The sequence below is a fragment of the Cynoglossus semilaevis genome, chromosome 6, assembly GCF_000523025.1.
Source record: "Cynoglossus semilaevis isolate Cse_v1.0 chromosome 6, Cse_v1.0, whole genome shotgun sequence".
Taxonomy (NCBI): Eukaryota; Metazoa; Chordata; class Actinopteri; order Pleuronectiformes; family Cynoglossidae; genus Cynoglossus; species Cynoglossus semilaevis.
In genome coordinates this window covers 18045880-18070533 of record NC_024312.1, presented here as the reverse complement: position 1 = coordinate 18070533, position 24654 = coordinate 18045880, and the positions used below count along the sequence as shown (strand labels likewise).

Genomic DNA, 24654 nt, shown 5'->3' with positions numbered 1-24654 from the left:
CATATTTACTAAAGTAAAGAATCTATATACAGCGGTGATAAATGTCTATGACATCATAGCACTTGATTGGTTTAACTAAGTCCGTCGTTGAACAATGTGGACAGCCAGGTTTCATTGTTAAGTAAAGGGGTTCCTTGATTTACGTTGGAACTTACAATTTATGTAATGCTGTGTGCTGTTGAATCCCACATTGTCCTCTACAATTTGGTCTGTGAAAACTGTTCTTATGAGACACAATGAAGGGCAAAAAGTAAAAAAAATTGGAATGAGAGAACAAAACTTCCTTGATAAATCTGTATGTGGGGGTATGGCAACGTTAATAACAAAACACCGTAGGTCGTAAGCCGAGGATTTCCTGTAACTGAGTTTTTCTAATTAATGAATTAATTTAATAATTGTTTAAGATACAATCCAAGTGAATAACAGAATAAATTTCTGGTCCAAATACAGTAGGATTAATTGATAACAAGGCATTGGTGACTCATAAAAAAGAGATGTGAAATCTATTTCTATATATATCTAATCAACGTAACTCATCTTAATCCTTGTGTTTCCACACAACTAAACGAAATCCAAAGAAGAAATTAAATGTGATTATTAATGTTATCTAGACTGTTAATCTCCTGGATTACAACACTGCCCTGATGGCCATGGCTAAGTGTGAGTCAGTACTGGACCATGATGAAGGCAATACAGTTTCCAACAAACTGAACAAAAGCCCTGTCAGGCGACATTGTCAGCTGCTTTTGAGCGTAAACAAACATATCAGCCATGCATCAGCCATCAAAGGCATAGACAAAAAACATTATTGTTGAAACACTATCTTTTGCCGCATGTCTGATAACTGATAACATTTACTTTGTTGCATTTAATTTTTACTCCAATTCTCCCTGCAACAACACACCAGAATTTTAGAAGATGCATGAGACAGCGTTACTGTTCAGAGCTGACCTTTTTTCCCCCTGTTGGTCCTGTTCTACCACAGTATTCACAGTGCTGAACAGGACCAACGCAGCAAACGCAGTATTGACCTGCCCTGTGACTGCACAGCACTAAAAGCATGATGCTTTAATGCATTGTTAAGTGTTGAGCAGTAATGTTGTGGGAGGTCAGGAAACACTGTGGTTTTGAAGATTTACATATACAACATTTGAGGTCAACAGGTTTATCGTCTCTGAAAGGTAGCTTGATGTGAAACAATTTTTTTTAATTAAATAACTTATTGACACACAGCTAAACAGAAAGTAGCTACACCCAAGTTGTTTTGTTGTTGTCAAGCAAAATGAACGACATACTGGGTGTCATGCATGTACCTACGGTAAAATAAGCAGTAACACGGTTAGGACAAATGGAACGGGTTTGGGCTTTTCAGCATTTTAAATTTACTAGTTAGAAGCCGTTGCCTCAAATTATTTTGATACATTAGGCACTTAAAGCACACTTGTCAAACTCAGGCCCGGGGGCCAAATCTGGCCCGCAGTGTAATTATATTTGGCCCACGAGTTTATATCAAATGTGTACTAGAGTTGGGCCACCAGTATATAGCAGTATATGCACTATGTTTTGTAGTTGGCCTGTGAAAAAAAAAAAAAACATTAAAAAGGAACTCAAAAGGTTACGCGAAACTTGTTTCCATATGAAAAAATTCTACATTGCATATGTGGAGAGAAGGGAAAACATGCACAATTGCCATAATTTTTTCAATAAATATCAAGTTTGGCCCACGTCTTTGTCCTAGTTTTTAATTTTGGACCACTGTGAATTTGTAAAAACAAACATTGGTTTTAAGCCTGGTGACAATAAAGGAATCATTGTTGTATGAATTGTTGTGTTGTTTATGCACCTTAAATTATTTTATTTTATAATTAGCCTATCCCAAAAATCATCCAACACATTTCGCCATAATGGACTTCACATCTGTGATGTGAAAAACAGCTGTGAAACAAGGGTGATCAAAGACATAGAGAGTCATGGTCAATATTAGGGACGGCTCGGGCTCAGCATCGGTCCGATATTGGTCGGCCCAAATGCTTAACTCAACTTTGTGGGACGTGCCCTAAACTGGGACACAATCACCTCAGCAACGGCAACCTGCGGTGTGCTGGAGGAAAAAGGATTTATCAGGATTGATATCGGTACCAGTATCGGCATATACTGCAAGTTGCAGTATTGGAGTCGAACATAAAAAAAGTAGTATCAAACCATCTCTAGTCAATAACATTAAAATTATATTAACTAGACAGAGACATTACATATTAAGCTTCCCCTGCACACTCTGCAGGGGAAGCTACAGGGGAGTAGGAAGGTGTGAACAGAACGAGAGCTGGAGCAACTGATTGTCTTGCCTGTCACTGTTGCATAGACGACCAAAGACAAAATTATATGCAGTAAAAAAAATCATGGTGTTTAGGTTAAGTCCGTGAAAACGGATAACCACTGTACACCTGATGACCCAGGGCACACTAATGTGCCGCGGCACAGAGGTTGGGAATCACTGGTCTATCAGCTGAGCGGATGACACAGGCCTACTAACTGTGACAGGGCCTTACAGACGGGCACAATTCATTTCCCTTGAACCATAATAACTCATAGAAACAGAGCTTCTGCTTCTGACAGCACCTCCACCACAGGTCTGATAATATGACATGACTCAGCGTTTATTTACCGTCAATGCATCGTCTCCTCCAAATAGTTTCTGTGTTGAGGAGATGTCTGAATTTCTTGCAGACAAGGGCCACGTTCGGTAGCACCGTTCCTGGCAACAGGGAGAAGATTTCCACCAACAGCTCCGGCGGTAGTTCTACTAACGTCTGCGCGTGTGGAGGTCCGGTGATGATGCCGTTCAGAAAGGCTCCTGAACTGCCTCGGACTGTACCGTATTCGCCAGCGTCACTCGGCCCTGCAGTGGCGACGTCGCTCTCCAGACCTGCGCCTCCACCGGAGACGTCGCCCGGCCTCGGGCCCACGATCCTCTCCTCTTCTTCCTCCTCCATGTCGGAATCGCTTGCCTGACCCTGCTGGTTTGGCCGCTTTCGTCGCCGACACCTCCGTGAATGACCGACTCCGCAGAGCCTGGCACAAACAGCCATCCGTAGTCACCAAGTGGCGAACGTTACATCACAACAACACATCTAATCGTCAGCAGCAGTGTGTCTGGTCCTTGCGAGCATAGGCAGAAACGTTTGATAAAGTCTCGGTCGGTGATAGTGGAGAGAGCACGCATGCGCTCTGACGTTCGGGACGTAGGCAGTCGTCACGCGTCTGAGTAGATGACATTAAATAAGATACGGCAATAACAAAAATATTTTGTTGCAAGTAAGACCAAAACTTCTGGGAAATGTATATATATTAAAAAGTTACTGGAACGCTGACAGAGATAATAAACGAATAAATAATTAAATAATATTTTCACAGAGTGACCTTACTGAACAGGATATGAAATAAGCCAGTCACAGAGCAGCAGTTAAAGTTGGGAAGTTTAAAAATAAAAGATAAAGAGGCAAGGTCAACGTGGTCTAGGCGTGTGCCTAGAATATATTGCTAAAGGATATTTGATAATATTATCCCTCATTCTTTCCATTAAAAAAAATTGTTGAAATGTATAATCTCTGGAAAAGAATACACTTCACTTTTACTTGTTTTATCATTTCTGTAAAAACAAAAACAAACCCTTTTTTTAGCGACCAGATTATTCAACATTGCCTTTCTCTGTGTTTGGGGGTGGTGGGGGGGGTTGGAATTCAAAATGCAGTTGCCTGAAATGTCTAATAATTCATAAAAACAATTGACTGATACATATTTTTCTCAAATAGGTTATTTTATAAATTATGATTTAAAACACCACACACAAATAACTTAAAACAACTGTATTCTTTCACTTTTATGAATACAATCCAGATAACATGCAGCATAAACCTCTGAGCTGGCCCATCTTGATTGACGGCTGCAATCATGTGACGGCACAAGTGACAGCTACTGAATGTCTGTGGCATTATTTTTTTTTGCATGTGTTACTGCGCAGCAGAGATGTCCATGATGTTCTATCCTTTGTTCAGTGAGCCTTTGGTAAGGTCGATGATTTGGTAGATGTCCAAAGCTTCACCTGGAACGAAAAATTAGTTGGATTCTCTTAAGGAGATGCTACAAATAACAAAGAGCAAAGATGGTGATGAACTCACCAGGTTTCAGGCCATATCTGCCTTCCAGACCTGTGGGGTTGGAGGGGGTCACACAGTCCATGACGACCTCCTTCCTCAAACATTGGTCGACATCCACGGCACTGAAAAATGCAACTGACTGTGGAAGGTCCTGCATGCCCAGTGCATGGGCAAACGCACTCCTGCCCCAAACATGCAAACACACACATCAGTTCACTGTCCAGATCACAATTATTAAAACAAAGTAGAAAAAAATAATCTGTGAGCGGACCTTGTAAGAAGGTTTGTAATCTGAAGTGCAAGAGCTGCCCGGTAACGGTCTTCGCTGCGGACAAGGTACCGCACTTCGTCGTGGATGCTGATGCAGAAGCGCCCATCAATGTTGTACTCCTCAAAGAGCCACCTCATGGCCACCAGTATCAGATGTAGATAGTCTACAGCTGAGCTCTGCACCACCCAGTTTACTCTGCTGGTGATGAACTGAAAAAGACAGCATAGCCACATCTGTGGTCATTATTCACAGGATACACATCTGTTATACTTTTATTTTCCCCAAATTTTGGTCTCTTCTTGTCGATACAGTGTCTGTGTAATACAAGTGTACTAGCAAAATACGATCTCCTTTACTGTATTTGTAGGTGAAAGCTTAATCCCTAAAAGAATACAACAGTTCCTTCTTTGGAAAAACTTTAAATCAGATAAAAGAAAACAATTTATTATCTCTAAAGATGCATTTACAATTTTCTGTCTGGTTCAGATTTTTTGTTACGGTACGGTATTCTGCTGATTCTAATTTTCTTGAATTGACGGCATATTTAAAAAGTTACTGTAAGTGTACTTCATCTCAAACTTTCAGTGCTTGGTCTACCTCACTGGACTGGAATGACGTTCTAATTGAAAATGGGTTCCTGTGCAGCAAACTTTCTGATAAATAAAAGCTTGTAGGTCTATGTAAAAAAGACTTTTACCACCCAAATGAACAAAGCACCTAGAAGACAAATGTTCCTAATAGGTCACAGCGACACACAATGGATTTTCTTTTGCCCATTTGTAAAACACAGCATTGTCAGACACACTTCCAAACCCTGTTTCTCCCTCACCTCATCTTTTACTGCACTTGGCTCCAAAGCTCTGCTAATTCTGCAGCCCAGAACAGGTGTGGCTGGCTGTTCAGAATGAGCAATACTCTCCAGCTTATTGAACATGTCCGACTCCGTTCCTCCAGACCACAGGTGGTTTCTGACGATATCCCACCTCTTTCTCTTGGAGCTGAGGACCATGGGAAAGGAATAAACAGAGCAGGATGACATCAAGAAGACTTTTATTGCCGTCCTTCTCATTGTTACACTCCAGGTTGTAATGACACTGTAACTAAAGGCATGTGCACTTTGAATGTTTGTGCTGCTGATTTGCATTGTCTGGTGTGTGAAAATTCATAAAAACAAGACGTTAAGAACAAGCGGTGAGGACTCCCAAACTAGCTGCGAGAAAATCATCATTTTCTTGTAGCCTTTAGAGAGTGTTATATTTTCAAATCCTACATTTGGAGGATGGAGGAGAGTGAGCCATGTTTTTCTTCTAGGTGTTTCCTCACCTCTTTGAAGCCAGTCTGGAGATCCTTCTGAGCTCCTGCAGGGAGACACTTCCATCTTCATTCCTTTCCACCTCTATGTTCAGCTCCTTCACCAGCCACTCACCCTCTTCTGACAGATGGTATCTGATTTATCAACACAAATAAATTCCAATTTACCTCTGTGCAATTAAAATAAACCACAAACTGACAAATTTTTCAAAAACACCCACTCCCTAACCCTAACCACTCTTCTTGAACTGGTGTTTGTAATCAAACACTACTCTAGGGAATCCAATACCTGCGTATACCCTTTGTCAGGGCATACATCTGCCGGGCCTTGTCTGCAGCCTCCGTCTGACTGAGGCGGTGGTTGAACTGCATCAGCAGCCTCTCAGCAAAGGCTTGTCCTGCTCCGTAGATGCGTCCATAGTTGAAGACCTTAGCGTGCTCTCTGCTAATACCTACAGCATCAGCAGTGCGGCTGTGCAGGTCAGTGCCCTGACTCTTCTTTCCCTGAAGGGTCATCCAGCCAAACGCTGTGCATCCTAAACCCAACAAAAAAACATAATCAATGATCAAAGTTAACAGCAGATTATTTTTTCTTTAGGGTTAAAGTGAATGTTCCTCACAATGATCAATGATCAAATTCACAGTAAAGAAAATAAAGAAAAGAAGAAAATGTCTTATTATTTTAATGCTATGTCCTTGATATGAATCAGTTTTGGGTTGTCTTCTTTGCAAGGATGTAATCATTTCCAATTCGATCAATTCAAGCAGGACAAATCTCACCATGAATCCCAGCAAAGTGAGCTTCTCCCAGTACAGCGGCGATCCACAACTCCTGAGAGTCAACGTCTGCTCCGACCAGGTGGTACCCAGGTGGTACCTGCACCATGGCTTTTAGCTCGCTGCCTACACGGTCCCTCTGAGGATGCATCAAGGTACATCAAATACAGATCACACAATTTTTCTACTGACAGACAAAGAGTGCATGTGCAGCTCCCTCACCCTTGCGTTACTTGCAGTTAGCCATGTCGGCTCCACAGCCCTGCGGGTTACTGTCCCAGCAGTGATGACCTGAGGTAATATGGCACCATACTGGCCATCTTCATCGAACTCTTTACTCCTTTAAAGGGATGAGAGGTTCACTCTTCATTGCAAATCAATAAAAAACAAGGGGCTGTCAAAATTAACATGTTAAATAAATTAAACATTTCAAGAGGTTTTATTTGACTATAAATTTCAACACATCTTATAATCATGATAATCTTAAATAATCCAAAGCTACCTTGTAATTAGTGCATTCATTTTATAAATAAAAAAATTATAACAGACAACAGACGAACCTGACAACAGCACGAGGCAGCTCTCCTCGCCGCAGCCACAGCACCATCTGAGAGCTGAACAGGGATACAGTCAAACCATAATGAAATCGACTCAAGAAACTAACACATTTTGAGAAAAAACTGACAGGAACCTTATACGTTTATGGGCGTTCCTCCAAAAAGAAATCATTTTGTTGATCTCCAGGGCTCGTGTGGCGTTGCTTCCACTCCGCCCTGCTCTCAGTGTACCATCCTCCATCTTAGCCAGGAAGTCCTTGGAAAACGGGCTACCAACATTGTTGTGATTACCATCCTATGCCAAAAGAAAAATGAGTGAAGTGACGTTTTGTTGATTTTATAAAGGGAATAGGGAAATAAGAGGTCCTTTTACCTTATGTGGCAATTTAAAAAACCAGCATCCTGGGATGGCTACGTCGTTATATGGACCATTCCCATGGTGATAATGGCACTTGCTGTTGTCCGGTAAACTAAGTGAATTCTGGGACTGTTGTTGATAAGAGAATGCAGTATAAAGAAATCTTTAAAAAAAACAAAAAACAAAATGGTAAACATGTAAATGATGATGAAACAAGCTGATGAAAGTTTACACTCAAAGTGTTGCTCTTCCTGTTGCTTCTCATCATTTGTATTTCATTTCCTTCTGTCAGATTTTCAATGGAACCTAACTCCTCCACCTTTGACAAAAGACAAGGACAAATGTGTCCTTTTCCATCAAGAAGACACTAATGTTTCATTCAGTTTTTTCTATTTTATCCATACACATCAACAATAAAAACACACACAGAGTGCCCACCTTCTCCCACACTGTGCTGTCTGACAACATGAAGTCATCATAATGGCCAGGGTCCAAATCAGGAGGAGGGTCTCTGCTGTTCTCCTTACAAAAATCTCTGTAAGCATTCTCAATGGCTCTATGGAATAGGAAAATGAATTTTATCTTTTAGTTTAAATCTCTAGTACATAGATGTAACCACCAGATGGTGCCAAAGAAACTGTTAACACCCTATGGAAAAATCCAAATTTAAAATAACAGAGTTAACAGTGTTTATGGAACAAAGTCAAATTAAAAAAATATATATTAATAGTCATACAGGAATTTTTTTGAAGGGCATAGGAAGACCATGATCCATAATCTTTGTAAATCAAGAGCAGAGTGTTACCTGTGTGGACACACAGGTCCAGTGCTTTCCTCTGGAAGAACAAGGTTATCCTTGCGTCCGGGCACCAAATAGCCCCAGCCATGCTTCTCTGTGTAATGAAGAGGGAATCCATCCCACGTCAGACCCATCAACTTTGGCGTCAGTCTCATCTGCAGACTGATCAGACTTGCTCCAGGTGACCAGCTCTCCTCCTCTGTCATCTTCTCACACAGCTTACGGTACCACCTGATAAAGATGTGGTCAGTGTCATGTTTGATAAAAATGTTTTTTGTTTTGTAGTGTTGGGAAGTGTTTTACCCTGGGTGTCCGGGTAGGTGTTGCTTCCTTTTGGGAAGTCGAGACACTGTTTCCTTCAGCTTTTCGACTGCAAGCCTGCTAGGAGGAACTCCGTCCATCTCCTCTTCAGAAGGGGGACCTGCACCACATCATGTGAACATCACAGAATTTTGCTGAACATTTTGTAATATTTCAGCCAATTTTTCCCTCTTATTTCTATTTTAAACAGTAATTTGCTTCAGCACTCATTTTTACCTTCTCTGCAGTCTGGAACGTAATTAACAACTTGTTCTTCTTCTGATTCTTTCAGTTTCTTCGACTTCCTGGCTGCTACTTTCTTCAACTTGAACTCTTGCACGTCCCACTCAAGATCCCAGAGCCAGGGATCATCTTTGTATCTTGTAAAAAAAAAATATATATATATATATATATTACTGATCATCATTTTATGCCAATGACACCAAAAGAACCATAAATCATACATTAATAAATCATTGTTTTTAAATATATTCTTAATAAAAGTATTAACTTTTCATTTTGGAGCAGCTGACAGGCATCATCTGCCACCGTCATTAGAGACTTCTTCATTTCTCTCTGGAGCTCTTCGTAAATGTCCTGAGAGTCTTCTAGGTACCGATTCCAGTTTTGATTGACAGGAAGGTAACTCACGCCCATCTCCAACATCCCTGCAAATGTCACTGGATGAGGACACCTAAAAAAAATAACCATTTATTTTTTAAAAATTCACATAAAATTATTTTATCTCACGCGTCTTATTGATGTGTTTTGGCGTTCTGACCTCTCCATGAAGAGAGACAGCTGTTCAGTAAAGACCTCATGAGTGGCCTCAACATCCATGGCGCAGTACTGCATCAATTCCTGTAAATGTCAGCAAAGACAAAATTATGCTAAAAACTGCAACTAATAATCGATAGATTATGTTTGATTAGATTAATTAGATTAGAAATTATCTGTCAGTAGTGGTTCTAGGATCATGGCTGAAATCCACATCTTGGTTCCAAATGTGCTTTATGTACCATTTCAGTAACACAAAAAAAACCTACAGTACATTCTAAGGCTGTATATCAGTAAATGAATCAGGGAATATATGGAATGCATCCCTGTATTATACTGTACGTTTGGTGATAAAAAGGGAGCAGCAGGACTCCACAGCACTGATATTTTCTTCTTTAAAACCACAAAATGTATCCCGACCGCAAAGCATTTCAAAGCATTTTATATTGAAGACACAGGAAAAGCACCTTTCACATTGAATGTATTTAGCCTCTGATTAGTAACAGTATGGCACCATTTGTCTTGAACCTCTGACCTGGAAGTTGTTCCTGACATCCACCATGGTGCCCTTCACAAAGGTCTCTCTGGCCTCTTTCTGCAGCGGAGGCCCACCCACATACAGTGAATGAACATCTGCAAGGTTATTGATGCTGCTGATATTCACCCAATCCCAGGAACCGACCTTCACACATGGATAAAACCTTGATGTCACAACTGTCTGCACTATGTGAAAAAAAATATTACTGGGAAATAAAAAATGTTTTAGAATATAGACCAACCATTGGTCTGTCCCTTTTCTGTTCAGATTTTTTAATGTGTGCCTTGACCTCCTGAAGACCTCTTCTCTTGCCAAGCTTACTTGCGATCCACAATGAGCGCTGTAACCCTGTCAGTCCTGAAATGGCCATGTGAAGGCTCATGGTATCAATGAAACGCATCTTTGAACCCTTGAAAAAAAAGGAAAATAAACACCAGATGTACACGTGTGGGTAACATTTAATATGAATAAATAAATTTAATTCACTTAATGTGAGCAAATGTTTGTGTACATGAATATGCCTACTGTTTGTACTTATTTACACTTAAAATCATTAATCACTATCATGTCACAAAAAGACATGATAAATGACATTTTAGTGCACTGGTATGGAACATCATACTCTCTCTCTCTCTCTCTCTCTATATATATATATATATCTAAATACAGCAGTATTCAAAATTAAAAATATAAACATAGTTATTTTTCACTTTCTATAAAGGACTAAAGAGGTTTAAGTGTTAAAGAGGTTTAAGTGTTAAGTGTGTCTTTCTTACCTTAAGCAAATACTGCTCCTTAATAAAGGATCGATCAAAGCTGACATTGTGTCCCACTATGATCCTGTTGGTCCACTGGCCTTTGGTAGGACAAACAGAGTTTGAAGATGTCTCCAGTGGAATTAAGTCTGCAAGAGTCAGACGGTTTGACCAGGTGTATCGTTCTTCGATGAGACGCTTGCTGCACCAGGAATACCTAAAAAGTGAAGAATTCAGAAAAGCTAAAGGACTGCGATAGTTGCATGAACAATAAAGTTAAGTCTATCAAACCTTTACAAATACAACAAAACGTTGTGTACGCATAACTCATTTTATTTTTCCTCCTCACCAATTTGTGGGGGACACAGCAACAGCCAGAGTGGGACACTGTCCTTCTGTCATGCACACCTCCACATCAAAAACCAGAGCCGTCTCCTCTGGAAAATCCACTTTCTGACTCGCTCCACTTGGCTCATAGCGTGTCCATCCAACCTCCCACCGCCATTCCTGTGGCATTGGAGGTAGTTTGGCCTTCTGCAGCTTCACGGCAGCTTCCAGGTAAGGAAGACTCTGATTCTGGGCTAGGATGCGAAAATGTTCATCAATATTCTTTCCATACATCTGAGGGAGTTTCAATTCTACATCAGGCAACAGAGAGGCTTCTTTTCCCCAGAGTTCATGTTTTTGCAAATGTTGGATGCTGCGCTCCACATTCTCCTCTTTAAATTTGGGTTCCAGTCCTCGAAAGATCTGGTTATGGAGGTTCTTCGACAGCATTTGAACGTTGAGGGGATTCAGACGGGTCTCTCTGGAGTCGTCGCCTTGATGGGGTCGAGTTCTGGTGGACAGCCATGATCGCAGACACGTCCACTGTGCAGAAATTAGAGACCTCTCCAGAGGACAGCGAAACACTTGCAGCATCACCTCATGGGAACGTCACACAGTAGGCCTAGAAAACATGAATGCAACCTCACCATTAGGTTTACAACAGGAACAAGAAGTTATATAAAACTGCAGGTACCAAGTGTCCCTCAGTGTAGTAAGAACATTTTCTACATAAGGACACTAGGGAACATATTTGTTTTAAGTCATCTGTACAGATTTATAAAAATCATTCTTTTCACTAGATACCAGTTGATTTAACACACGTGGTATAAAGCCAAATTATAAACATTTTCCTCTTTATGAAACATCTCAATTTACTGTGCACTTAGCTGCTCTGATATATAGATACCTGCAAACACTAAGTACAAAAAAGAAAAATACTTCATTCTACAAAAAAAAAAACAGTTCAAAGCTACTGATTACTAAAAAAAGATTAAAGATTACTAAAGACACGCGAACCCTTAGTCACAATAAACGAAATGTCGACTAGATACGTTTATTTTCATTATATACCATTTTATAATGAATTAAAAAATAGTTATGTTTAGCAAAAGCGTTCGAATATATTATGTGTAAGAATTGACATGATAAGGCAACTTTTATCTATTTTACTTTGTTGACTAACGACTCATTCATACGTTTACAAACCTGTCACACAAAAGCATCGGGTTATAACTAAACTGAAACGCAAGGGAAACCACTCGGTATAAAAGACGTGTCTAACGTAATTTAGTTTAAACCAGTTTTGCAGTCGTCGTTTTTCGCCATTGCTATGACCAGCAAATTAAACAACTCTGTTTTTATTTAATAAATTCTATTAATTAAAGAAACTCACATTTCCTCTGATATCAAGTGCAACCTGACAAGCAAAACACAAGTTACAAATTCTCCCCATCAAAAACATGAGGTGAATACCACATGATGTCAACATTTCAACCCCACGAAGAAGCAAGATTAAATCACAGCGCCTCATCCGGCTCGGATGACTACTAACATCTCTACAGCACGGTTACTACCGCAACAAGCTTTCTACACAGAAAGCATATTAATGGTTATAATATATGTAGCAGTCACCGCTACTGAAGTACACCAGAGTAACCTACCAGTGAAGCATTATGGCGTATTGCGTTTTTGTTCGTGGCTAAACTTCTAAACTTAAAACGAAAAAAAAAAGAAAAACACAAAAAAACATAGAATAACACATAGAATAAAATGTAATGGCTAAGTTTGTGGACACCAAGTATTTCAATATAACTCACCTATAGCTGATAAAGGTTTAAAAATAAGTAAAAGTAAGAGGTTGTCTTAAAACTATTAACAACTTTGTAAATAGTAATAAGTAATAAAGCAAAGGGTACGTGCCAATGTGTAACGTTGCCACTAGAGGGTGGTAATCTTACGCGGTGTATATTTTCCAATGGTAGTGGTTTCCCAACCACGGTGTTTGAGTATTACAATTGCCCTGTCCTTATCATTTATATATTTACATGTTTGTAATTGAATTTCAAGTATATCTACTCAGCATAGCTGCTTATTATTACTGACTTCCTGGTTAAATTTTCTAATGTTGTCTAATGATAGTTATAGCAGCTGATCACTAAAGGATCATTCTAAATATTTTACTTGACTAAGTGAATTTGTTGTTATAAATATCTAGCCCATATTTTCATACTGGTGTTTTCTCATCAGTTTGTATTATGTCTTAATTAACAGATATTAATTAAGAAATAGCATGGAGGTTTTTAAACAATGGTGCATAAAGTGGCTTCAGATTTATATATACATTGTGCTGTCATATCAATAATTACAACTAGTACTGTTCATCAAAACCTTTGGAAATATTGACATTCAACTCTTGGGGGAAAGGGTATTGTTAAAATGACAGTAAAAAAGTCCTCATATGGACATATTTGGGATACACTCTCTTTGAATTGAAAATAAGTAAAAACGTTATGGTTTGGAAGAAAATGGTTTTAGGCATAGAGTGATTAAATGGCTTAACCGAAACTGTTGTTACTTAACAACGAATTGTGCTTCACTGTACGCATTGATACAACACATTTCTGTGTGTATGATTGACCACTTGGAGAATAATTTGGTTACATGATGGTGAAAGTGCAGGTAAAAGATTATGTTTAAAATAATACATACATACATAATAAATGGGGAATCGGTTGTTCCAAAATTACCGTGGTTATATTTCATAAAACCAAAAAAGTACAGTTTGATTACTGGTGACTTGAAATGCAGTCTGCGTTACCTTGATTAATTCTTGATTTTGACTGAAATGTACGGTGGCTCAGAAAGCTCAGTGCAAATACGGCAAAGTCCCACCTCCGAAATTGACAAATGAAAAACAAAACAAAAAGTTGACTGCAGAAACACAATGCCCAATATTTGCTCTTAGCTTCCTGTGTCAACTTGCTAATTTAAATTTGTACTAACTTGGAATATTTGAAGTCTGTTTGTTAAAGAATTATTATGTGTAATTATAACACGTTGCAATCTTTTAAGCGCTCTGGCAGCGTTTCAATTCTGACTTTCCAGATCTACAGAAAGCTGCGCAGATTGATCTTGACCCTGGCTGTCAAGAACTGCACTTGCAGTTGATACCAAAGATCCTTTGTTTGTCAGGAGTATCCACTGTCCCTGCTAGTGTATTAAATCAATGTTCTTAAAAAGAAAAAAAAAAGAGTGGGAGGTCTAACACTTTTCAATGCTTTCTTAACTCGTCACAGCCTGCGGCAGAAACCTCAATAAAAATGTTGGAAACAAATAATAAACGATAGATAAACTAAATTCATTGTAATATTTTATTGTCTAAATTAAAAACCAAACAAAATGTAATGTGAATGAATTAGTTTTTATTTAATTTGGTCAGAAGAGTTTCTCTGTTCTTGTTCTCTCGTCTATAAAAAAAGATAATGGAAATGCTAAAACATGTTTACTCTTGTGGGGCTAAGGTAATGTTTCGTTCACTGATTTATGTTATGTGGATAATATTGACTGTCATTGCAGCATTTAATCAGGTAGGATTAGAAAGGACGATTAAAAGTTTTTTGGTGAATTGGTTGAACATTTCTGACAAACGTGAGACAAATGTGACTGCTAAAGCAATATAAATGGCCAAAATACATACATAAATGAATCTAGAAATACAAAAGCTACTGAACACACTTCCAGAAAATAACATTATCTTTAACACTGCTTTACTTTAAGGCTGTAAACCTGGACGTGTTTTGTAATGCAGTGAAAGTTCTGGAATTTCACTGTCTTTGTTGAAATGTAATTACATTTAATTATTTCAAAGGCGTCTTGCTGCCTTAACACAATTTAGAATGTTCGCTAATGATCTGTTGATAATAAAATGATGAACATTTGGCAATGATATCAGTCGTGGTGTGGCTTTTAAACGTTTTTATAAACTAAAAATCGGTCTTTGTAAGTGTTTTGTCACTGTGTAAAGTAATATTCAATAAAGAAATGAGTTGTTGTCGCTGCGACATGCATCAGTGTATGTATAAGTCATTTAACAATGGTAGTGTTTGTTTTTAATTTCTGTATTTGTAATACAATTAAACAATGTATATTGTATAGAGAGGGAGAGGGGGAGGGGGGTTGAAGGAAGGTGGTGATAGGGTTAGTCTTAGCCACATTTAAATACAAGGCTAATTATTGCTTTTCATATCAAGTTTTGAGCCTCGTGAGAACCTTTCAGAAATTAAATCAATAAAAAAGACGAGGAAAACCTGAGAGGAGTGGGACATCTTTCCACTTTCGTAGAGTCTTGGCTCAGTGATTGGTCAGTTGGGCGGCCTGCTCCTTCTATGACGTCAGTGTGAAGCGCGTGGTGTGACAGTAGAGGAAGGAGCGCTGGATGGAGGAGAGGCAGTAGATGCTGGAAGAGCCAAAAGGAGGAGGGTGAAGCTGGACCTGGACGGAAAACAGCATCCACTGAAAACTCGACCATGTACCACGGGCCAGAACGAAAACCACGAAAGACATGGCGTGAAATAAATTCAACCGGAGCTGAGGACTCTTTTTTTATATCTGACTCAGGTGAGAACCGCGGCATGGAAATTAATAGGATGTGCGGTACTTTTTAACCTGCCTTATCCCCCCACCCCCTCAAAATTATTATTATTATTATTATTATTATTATTATTATTATTATTATTATTATTATTATTATTATTATTATTATTATTCAACACATTATATATATTATATATTCCTCACACCTATAAGGGGAATACACTGCAAACGACCTCGTTCTACAAGAAGTGTGTATAAATATTTTACCCTTAGATAGTATGACTTTGGGGACTGTAGGTTTCTTTAATAGCCTCTGCAAAAAAATCCTTGTGAAATAATCTAGTTTAAGAAGTGGGTCAATCACAATTCTCATTAAAAATGAGGACGCCCCTAGGAGCTCTTAAGAGCCAGGAACGAATTAAAACTATTAAATTCTAGATCCCAGCTTAATTTGCTGTATTTAACCTGTTGCATATTATAATTATTCAGGTTCATGGTCATTTTGTTGAGATTTCTAAGGTTATGTGTCCAAACCAAACAAAAAGTCTGATTGATTTTCTCATTTCTTATTTTTGTTATAAAAACACTGAAAGATGCAAATATAAAAGTACAAGGGGAAAGAATGTTTGAAAGGGACTCAGGGCTGTTCTATGCTACATCAAATCTACCATAAGTGAAAAATGTAATTTATCTTACCTTATTGTTAACCTTTTTATAAAAAACTCCTTAAAATTGATATTTTGTTAAATTATTGTCATTTAAGATATAACTAAATTTGTATTATATATATTTTATATATGTTATTTGTATTATATAATATATATTATATTGCACATATTGCACATATATTATTGCACATAAAATTCAGCTGCATTTAAAATTCAATCATTTCAATTCTATTTGTATTACCTCACTTCATATCCATCATGGCAAAAACACATTTGAACTATAAATGTTTCATGTTTCGTAGCTTCACATACCAAAAAAAAAAAAATAAAAATACACAGATCACACAGCTTCCTGGGCTTTGTATATATGTCACTTATGTCATTTATAGCACTGTCTACATTGTGTTAAATTGAAATTGAGCTGCAGATGAGTTGGTTTCACACATTGGTCTCCTTGTCATCTCTCTCTCTCTGTGCAGATCACACCAGCATCATGTTGTTTTGCACAAGAGTGTGAGAGGAGGCCTGTTTTTATCTTTGGTTATCTAGCTGTATGAGTATCAAATATCTGTCATAAAGCTAGATAACCGAAAGTAGAAATGGCTTCCGTAACACAGACTTGACTCCCGGTTCATTTCAACTGTCATCTCAGAGAGGTAAGAGGCTTTTTTCCCCCATTGTTTTAATTGTGCCATTGTCATTTAAACACATCCTATATGAATCCAATGGTATTTGGGAATAATGATATGTGTGTCCTAATTCACTGTATTTAAACTTTTTACATTTATTTGGTGATAAACATTACAATGAGTACATTTCTTTGCATAAAACTAGTTTTCTTAGTTTTAGTTTTTTTAAATGTATACACTGTGCCATAAAATGATAAAATGTTAACAATTTTATCATTTTATGGCACAGTGTATACAGAAAAGGTGCTGAATTTTAGGTTTGTTGTAAAAAACTACAGTTAATGAGACCTGATATTTGTCGATGTGCATTCCGAAGAATAATATCATTGTTGTTGTTATTATTGGGATAATAATTTAGTGAGAGAAAAAGTGCACAGTTCCTCACTTTGATTCTGTCTTGTCCCCAGTCCCAGTTGGGATGTTTTAAGAACAGCACCTGAGTGCCCTCTGATGGAGGGACAACCTGAAAATGGTTCCCTTTTTCTTCTTTGAATGGAAGTTGACGAGAAGTCTCCATGTCCACAGCAGACAGTTTCAATGTTACAAACATCAGTACAGTAATGTGTGTAACATTAACAGCTAAAGGTCAGAAATCAGCTAATGCTAAAAGAGCTATGTATCATTATTAATATTGGTGTGTTATTAATTGTTTACTCCTGCAGTGTACCTTTGTTCTTGCTAAGAGCGAGTTGAAATTGAAGCAGGGTGTATTGCTGATGCTGTATTCTTCTGTCTGGCACTCAGTCTCACGTATTTTGTGGACAAAGGTTCCTTGTTTTCATTGGCGAGCACCTGATGTGGAACACAGAGTTACCGTGCAGAATTATTATTATTTTATTTTTTTTATCTCTGGACTGATTTTAGTTCAGTTTATTTAAAGAAACATATAAACATTCACCTTCAATTGGGACACTGATAGGAACAAACAGAGAGAACTGTGTGCTTTGTCCAGGTAATGAAGTCTGCTGGACTACTAACAATGCCGAGGGGTGAAACACTCACACACACACGTTATTAACACACACAATTGGTCTTGCATTCTTTTTATCGTTGCTTAAAGCCTGTGGCAACATTGTTTGTTGCTTCAATAAGAAGCCCAGGGCCGTGGTCCGGAGCTGAACCTTTCAACCTTTCTTCAGCACTGTGCAGAGCAAACACAGTGGTACACAGAATCCTAGGCAAAGTTTATAGAGCGCCAGAGTGAGAGTTTTCATTCACTCAGTTAACTACCATTCGCGGCAGAGCTGGCCGTCAAACTGGGCTAATTGCTTCATTTCACTACAAGATGCTGGATGCGAGAGAAGGCCAAGGTCAGAGTCTTTCTCCCCGAGCTTTCTCCGTCACACGCCCCCATAATGAATGAGAATGGAAGCACTCCAGCCTTTATGTGCAGGACGGTCCAAAGCATCCCTGTTTTAACCTGTGCACATGTCTAATGACTCCTTTCATGCTGTTATTGTAGCAAAGATACTCACCCACGCGCACAAAGAGAGCTCCCTGAATAAGTGAACATCTTTTCATTAGGATCCCATGACCACATGGCCGCATTCGACTCACTCCAAAATGTACAATACTTTTCACGTTTTATTCCGGTCTTTTCTTTTTTTCTTCTCTTTCTACAGGTTTTCAATTACCAGCACGGAAGGGTTGGTGTTTCCCTGAAAAGAGGCTTTAACCACGATTAAAAGACAACAAGAAGCGGGGGGAGGAAAAAAAGGAAAACACAGTCACTCCAAAACTGCCTTCTTCCTCCTCTTCTTCATCCCCGTTTTTACCCCGTAGCCTCTAATGCCATCTGTACTGCCAACGGGGAACAATTTGCCTGTGCCAGGAGGTCGGAGGACAACGCGGCCACGTCCCCCGAGCATGGGCACATTTGAAGAAGCCATCTTGGGAGATGCTGCCGTGATACCTAAAATGGCTGGGCTGGCACACAAGGTGAGCAGCATCGTGGATTTCTGATGGATGCCGATGAGGATTTAGTTGGTTTGTCGGGAGGTGTTCGTGTATATTTGTGTGTGTGTGTGTGTGTTTATATGTGAGATTTTGGGGGGAAGGGAAAAGATGAGAAAGAAGAAGAGTTTTCCATTTCCTCCTCAGTCACACATGGCCTCCTCCTCTTCTCCATCATCTGCTCTTGCTAATTAGCAGTTAAGAAGGTGATAGGGTGGTGGTGGTGGTGGGGATAAATAACGGCGGCTGGTGGTTGGTGGCAGTGGTTAAAGGAGGGGGTTGGTGGGGCAGAAAAAAATTAATGAGCTGGCACTGGTTGAAGGAAAACTGCCATCCTCTCTTGTCACGGTGCTTCCTTTCTCTCCCTGACACTCGCCATCCTCAGTGGTTCCTCCTCACGAGACTGTGATTATTTCATGTCAAACGTCTTAAAATGTAGTTTATTTTGTTGAAGACGGTTGTGTTCTTATTAACAAACCCGATTAAGATCTTTGTCTTAATTTGCTCCGAAAAAAACATAAGCGCAAGAGACCAAATGTCCCTGGAAGCATTCCGTGACAGAGAGTAGTGTGTGTGTGTGTGTGTGTGTGTGTGTGTGTGTCCTTGTCGAGAGCCAACATATGCAGCTCTGGTGATTGTTTGTTAATGAACAGCACTGTGCATTTTCACATTATCATTCAGGCTCTCTCCCTCTTTCTCTCTCTCTTACTCACCCCCATCACCTCAATAGCTGTTTACCTCCCCCCTCTCAAAAAAAGCCCACTTTCCCACCATTGTGGTTTCTGGTGCGGTGGCGGGCCTGGGCTGGGGGCAGGGTGGGAAAGACCCTCCAGACGAGACATGAGCAGATGCCTGAGACATTAGACTGTCGTGCAGATCACCAGGGTCGAGCCAGACGCTGTGTTGTAGTATGTGTGCCGTTGCCAGTGTGTATGCGTGTGATATGTTAGTATGTGTGTAAAGGGGTGGGGTGGTGGGGGTGCTGTAGTGTAGGCTCTGGGGGTGCCACCTGACTGTTCATTAGTCTATTCAGCCTTTGCTGCATGTCTGAAAGACATGGAGATGGAGAAGTGTGTGTGTGTGTGTGTGTGTGTGTGTGTGTGTGCAGTCACACATTGGAAATGCATACACACTGAAGCCTATACACCAATCAACACACAATTAATGTGTATTCATGCGATTTAATTTTTTCAGATTTCAGATTTAACCTCTTGTCATCAGCTGTATTTGTGTTTGATTCTTCACCTTTTTACCGGTTTATCTCAGGTTTATGGGAGAAATAAAAAAAAAATCACAAAAGACGTGTTTTTGTGTGCACGTGGTTTTACTGTGAATGACTCAGCTAAGACGAAGGGTGTGATGTAACCAGCGGATTATGATTATTAATGAGCTATGCACTGTACATTCTACCTCCACTGGGTGTGTGCGTGGGTGTAAAGACTCGGAGCTGCCCGTGTCACTGCATCTGTGCTGCTCGTCTACGAAAAACATAATGTATGGTTTAAAAATGGTTTCATTCGATCATCATGAAAATGACTATGAGGCTGGTATCACTGCCGTTTGGTCAGGAAGCTAGCTTGTGTTAGCATGTACGGTGTTATGCTAGTGGGCCGCAGCCACATGGAGCTGGGCACACACTGTCGTATGCTAGTGTTTGTGTGTGTGTTTGAAAAGAGTGACGCTCGATGAATGGCTGCCTAAATGAATGTGAGAGCGAAGGCAGGTGACGGCGACGGTGAAAGAGTGGCAGGGGCTAAAGCAAATGTATTAGCCACACTACGCTCTTGTGGAAGAACATTTGCTCTGGTATGTTTCACAGCATATCAGTTTTATATCCTTTACAATTCTGACATATAGATTTTCATATTGGTAAAGATAAAATCTTTTTTTATAAAATTGATAAAAAAGAATAAATATTGGTGTAAACAATGTCCTGTCTCCACAGGAGGTCAGTAGATTCGACTTTGACTGTGTCATCAGGATTTAAACTTCTGTGGATCTCTGAAGGTTTAGAAAAACACACAGACTTAAAAAAATGTGGCGCTCACTTTGACACCAGACTGGAAAATATCAAAACCCAGTCCAAAGATGATGACCTTACTCTAATTTGTCAGTGGCCTTTGATCACTTTTATTAGCTTTTTATTGCTCTTAATGTAGGACATTTTCAGAGCATGTAAATAAAGATGTGTGACATGATGGCGTGACAGCGAGGCTGGCGTTTATTTTTCTCTCGGTGTCAGTGCAGCAGCCTGGCCGCAGTGACAATGAAGTGTTAATACCATCTACGTAGCTCCTGGGTAACTCCTGCGGATTGTCTCCACTGTGTGTGAGACACTATTAATGTTCTAACGGCTCTGCTGTGATATATTTGTATAAAGGCCCAGGTTGCCTATAGTCTTGGATCATGTCCAATGTGGGTCAAGCGAGGCTCATGCGGGCTCTTTAATGCAACTTTGGCCGAGACTAATCTGGCACAAAGCCTGATGGTAAGTATCTTAGAGGAAGATGGAGAGAACTTTCTGCATCCCAGGCTTTTCAGATTACAGTCTGTCGACTGAGGCCACTCTGAGTAGGGGGTCCTGTACGCCACAATGAAAGTAGAGGAGAATTAGGTGACTGAGCCTTTAATACTGAGGGCCTTTCTAATCATTTCAGGAGGAGATGAGATGTAGCTTCAGACGAATTAGGGGAATCCTCGGTGCTGCAGTTTTGTGTTCGCAACTACTTATTTAATGTTTATTTTCAAAAGTGTAGGGGAATATTGGTAATCACGCTACAGTTTTCACACATTTGTCCATACACTGGTACATTACCATGGCGCCCGACTCTGTCAATTTCAAGTTCATGGCTAGAGTCACCCCACAGCCCGTGAACTTGTCTAGTCTGTGATTTGTCAATGAGTTAGTCAAGTCTGTGGCCACCCCGGAGTACAAAAGGGGGGAGAGGAGGTGATGGTGGATGGAGGGCGGTGGGGTGAGGGGTGCCTGGGTAAATAGCCTTTGACCCCTGTTAGGGTTGCTATGGGAAAGAGGCCGGCCGCCTCAGTAATGTACCACTGAAAAGGCCAAACTGTCAGGGCTGTCCAGCAGACGTCAAACCCCCCCCCACATACACACACACAAACTGTAGACACACACATACATTAATACATACACACACACAAATGACACAATGGTCTATTAGGAAAAGTTAGCTATATATTACTTTATATTATATTATAATTTTTCATCAGGGTGTTACATGAGTTTGTGGTCGTATGTGTGTGTGTGTGTGTGTGTGTGTGTGTGTCTATGTTTACAAGATATTACTGCAGTGCTCATAAGAAGCCTTTTTAAACAGGCACGAGTAGAAGAAAAAAATCAATTTATCAGAGAATCTAGCTTTTAACTTTTCATGTTGAAAGCCCTCATTCATCACCGACCAACCTTGTCCTTCTTCCCAGATAAATATCAATCCAACGTCTTCAAGAAGAGTAAGGAACTAGCCGCTCATACACAGTGCGTTACATCAAAAATCTGCTCGTGACGATCTTGGACCAGCAGTTAAACCTAGTTTCACAGCCTCAGAGTTTGTTGCATTGAACGAAAGATGAAATCATCAGGGACAGTTGTCTGCCCGAGTCTTCCTGTGTTTCACGTTTGATGTTTGAGTGACTGCGTGTCAGGAGCAGGCATGCAAATCCACTGATTGTAATATGTGGGTGTTTCCGTGCCCTTCTGCAAAAGTGTGGCCTCATTTAAGGCTGCATTCATTCAGGGGAGAGGTCTCGTCCATGAAAGAGTATTTGCATTCGCTGCATGCCGTCTGCAGAGAGGGAGCAGTCATAAAAAGATATCAGACGTGGACAAAGAGAACGAGGACAAATCCGTCATTGTGAGCTCGGTGGGAGAAAGGGCTTGTCTGAATTGGGGAGAAGGTGAAAATTGACAGAGAAAGAGTTTGGGCTGGTTCCCTGTGGGGATAAAAGCCCTAAGATCTCTCAGTGCATACAGCCTGAAAATGGGAGAGAAGAACAACATGCAGAGCAAAGGGGCCTATTTTTAAAGAGCATGAAAAGGAAGTTTGTTTTAGTTAAACACTTTGCTGCAGTATTTGACTAAACTAAACTAAAACTAAAAAGAAATCCCACACCACTGCAAATCTAATGCTGTTGAAACAAATGGTCATTTTTGGAGTCATTGGTAATATGTATTTCAATGGATCAGGTTTTACATGACAGCAAGTGTACGGGTCATGTCGAAAGTTCTGTATACAGCTTTTAATTATTATTATTTTCAAATACTATTTATGGTTTCTTTCTGTCCTAATTTTCTTTTTTTTTTCCCATTTACTGTTATAAGGAGACGTTTAGAGTCCAAGTTTGATTCTCATGCTAATTATTCCCTCCATCATTTTATTTTCTCAGGACGGTGAGACCCTCTGAACTCTGCAGGACGCTACGTCTTAAAGAGAGGAAGCTGTGAGCCGACGTCAAAGAAACTCTGTCATCACTATTGTTTACTCCCTGCATCGTTAGTCAGCTAAACAGTGACCTGTAGACACATGTAGGGGAAATATAATAAATATATTGTATGTGTTTTCATTTCAGTGATTTTCATGTGTGGCTCCTAAACCTTACATTTACTCATGTTAATAAAACCTACTTGAAATAAAAATCGTATATATGTGTATTTGTGATGTCTTATTATTATATAGGTATATATGTTTATATATGTTTTTACATGTACATTACCACATTTAATTATAAATATATATCAAGAAAAGAAAGAAAATATGTGTGAAAGCCTTTACTGATGTTGAAATGGACTTGTGTGTGCGTGTGCCTGAGGATCATGTGAGAATGTGTTTGAATGACCTTGCATTAAGTTTTAATCAGACAGAGCAGACAGAGCGACGTGTGTTGAATCAATGTACGTACGAAAAAGTTCATCAGCTACAAACTTTTATAGCCACAGTGACCCCAGCTGCTATTAAACACATAATGAGGTTTCCTCTGTTGCCGTCACGTTTTATTTATTAGGCAAATGAAGCACAAATGTCATTTTACAACCAGGCTCATTGCAGAATTTCTGCTGACAATTAATCAGTTTTAGGGATCACATGGTATCTTGGTGTCCATCCGAACTCAATCAGTCCTACTAATCTGTAGCTGGAATCAAGGAACAGATGGACCCAAGCAGGATCGACCGGATTATTTCGCCCTCAAATATTCAGACGATGTGTTACCTGTTGTCAAGTTAGCGGCACTACTGAAATATAGGCAATAATTATATTGAAATGAACTTGCAATTAAGGGAGTCACTTGAATTTGAACAGACGGAGAAGGAAGTCCTTTTTTAAAAAATAAAATCTTAACTTAAAATTCCCGAAACAGAGGAGAGTTCCCTGTTCGAGTGCCATCAGGATTCAGTATGTTTTCCATTCATTCTAACACTACGGAGGCTGATTTTCAATGATTAGTTCCCCTCTCTGGTTGAATGGAAACAAATTAGTGAAATCAGCCTCTGCTGAGCCCAAGTAGAACCAAGACCTAAACGTTCAAATGACATTGTCGAAGGAAAAAAAAAACTGTTATGCTCTCATGATTTTCATCATTTCAAATACTTTACATTCTGTTGGATTTTCCCCAAGCTTTGCTGTTGTTATTCTCTGCCAACAATTATGGGTAAGCCAGCTATAATCATGGCAGTGTCAGTGTTCTATCATCCCTTAAGGATAATTTCCCAAATAAGTCACCCAAGTTAAATGTTGTTTTTTTTTCTTCGCCGTTTAAGTGCTTTCCATGGAAGGGCAGCTGGTTAGGGACCTGTTGGTAAAGTCCC

General features: G+C 39.6%; 2 protein-coding genes and 1 long non-coding RNA gene across 5 annotated transcripts in view; 1 reads left to right on the top strand and 2 right to left on the bottom strand.

Moving 5' to 3' along the window:
• The window catches only part of fbxo31 (F-box protein 31), a 10713-nt gene extending 7471 nt beyond the window's left edge, over nt 1-3242 (bottom strand). Inside the window, exon 1 of one of the 2 annotated variants that reach the window (XM_025056119.1) lies at nt 2666-3242. In XM_025056119.1, coding sequence (XP_024911887.1) covers nt 2666-3089 — 424 coding nt within the window. In that variant the 5' untranslated portion in view covers nt 3090-3242. The remainder of the gene's footprint in view (nt 1-2665) is intronic. The other variant, XM_008312537.3, reaches the window with a different exon arrangement.
• Nucleotides 3243-3671: 429 nt separating this feature from the next.
• Nucleotides 3672-18793, bottom strand: polg (polymerase (DNA directed), gamma). Of its 2 annotated transcripts, none has more exons than NM_001328252.1 (23): nt 18653-18793; nt 10950-11438; nt 10622-10817; nt 10087-10254; nt 9843-9989; nt 9312-9391; nt 9042-9224; nt 8768-8910; nt 8534-8651; nt 8237-8461; nt 7870-7987; nt 7664-7750; nt 7447-7560; nt 7208-7368; nt 7077-7130; nt 6739-6856; nt 6520-6655; nt 6029-6275; nt 5752-5874; nt 5258-5426; nt 4429-4637; nt 4179-4339; nt 3672-4102 (listed from the first exon to the last, which is right to left on the bottom strand). In NM_001328252.1, exons 1-23 carry the CDS (start codon nt 18751-18753, stop codon nt 4041-4043), a joined length of 3609 nt encoding a protein of 1202 aa, NP_001315181.1. In that variant the 5' UTR covers nt 18754-18793; the 3' UTR covers nt 3672-4040. The 2 variants fall into 2 exon arrangements, with proteins under 2 accessions (NP_001315181.1, XP_008310758.1); XM_008312536.3 differs by lacking the exon at nt 18653-18793 and adding an exon at nt 12321-12427 and having other exon boundaries at nt 3799-4102; nt 10950-11549.
• Nucleotides 15286-23536, top strand: LOC103380521 (uncharacterized). Its single transcript, XR_521681.3, has 4 exons — nt 15286-15544; nt 16668-16844; nt 18500-18815; nt 23238-23536. It is a non-coding gene; the product is annotated as an uncharacterized LOC103380521 (long non-coding RNA).
• The last annotated feature ends 1118 nt before the right edge of the window (nt 23537-24654 follow it).

Coding starts and splice junctions, on each gene's coding strand:
- polg (NM_001328252.1), bottom strand. CDS start 18,753: ATGTGCCCATGCTCGGGGGACGTGGCCGCGTTGTCCTCCGACCTCCTG. Junction 8,462..8,533: donor CACCTACCCGGACACCCAGG/GTAAAACACTTC, acceptor CATCTTTATCAG/GTGGTACCGTAAGCTGTGTG. Junction 7,561..7,663: donor GGAAGAGCAACACTTTGAGT/GTAAACTTTCAT, acceptor TATCAACAACAG/TCCCAGAATTCACTTAGTTT.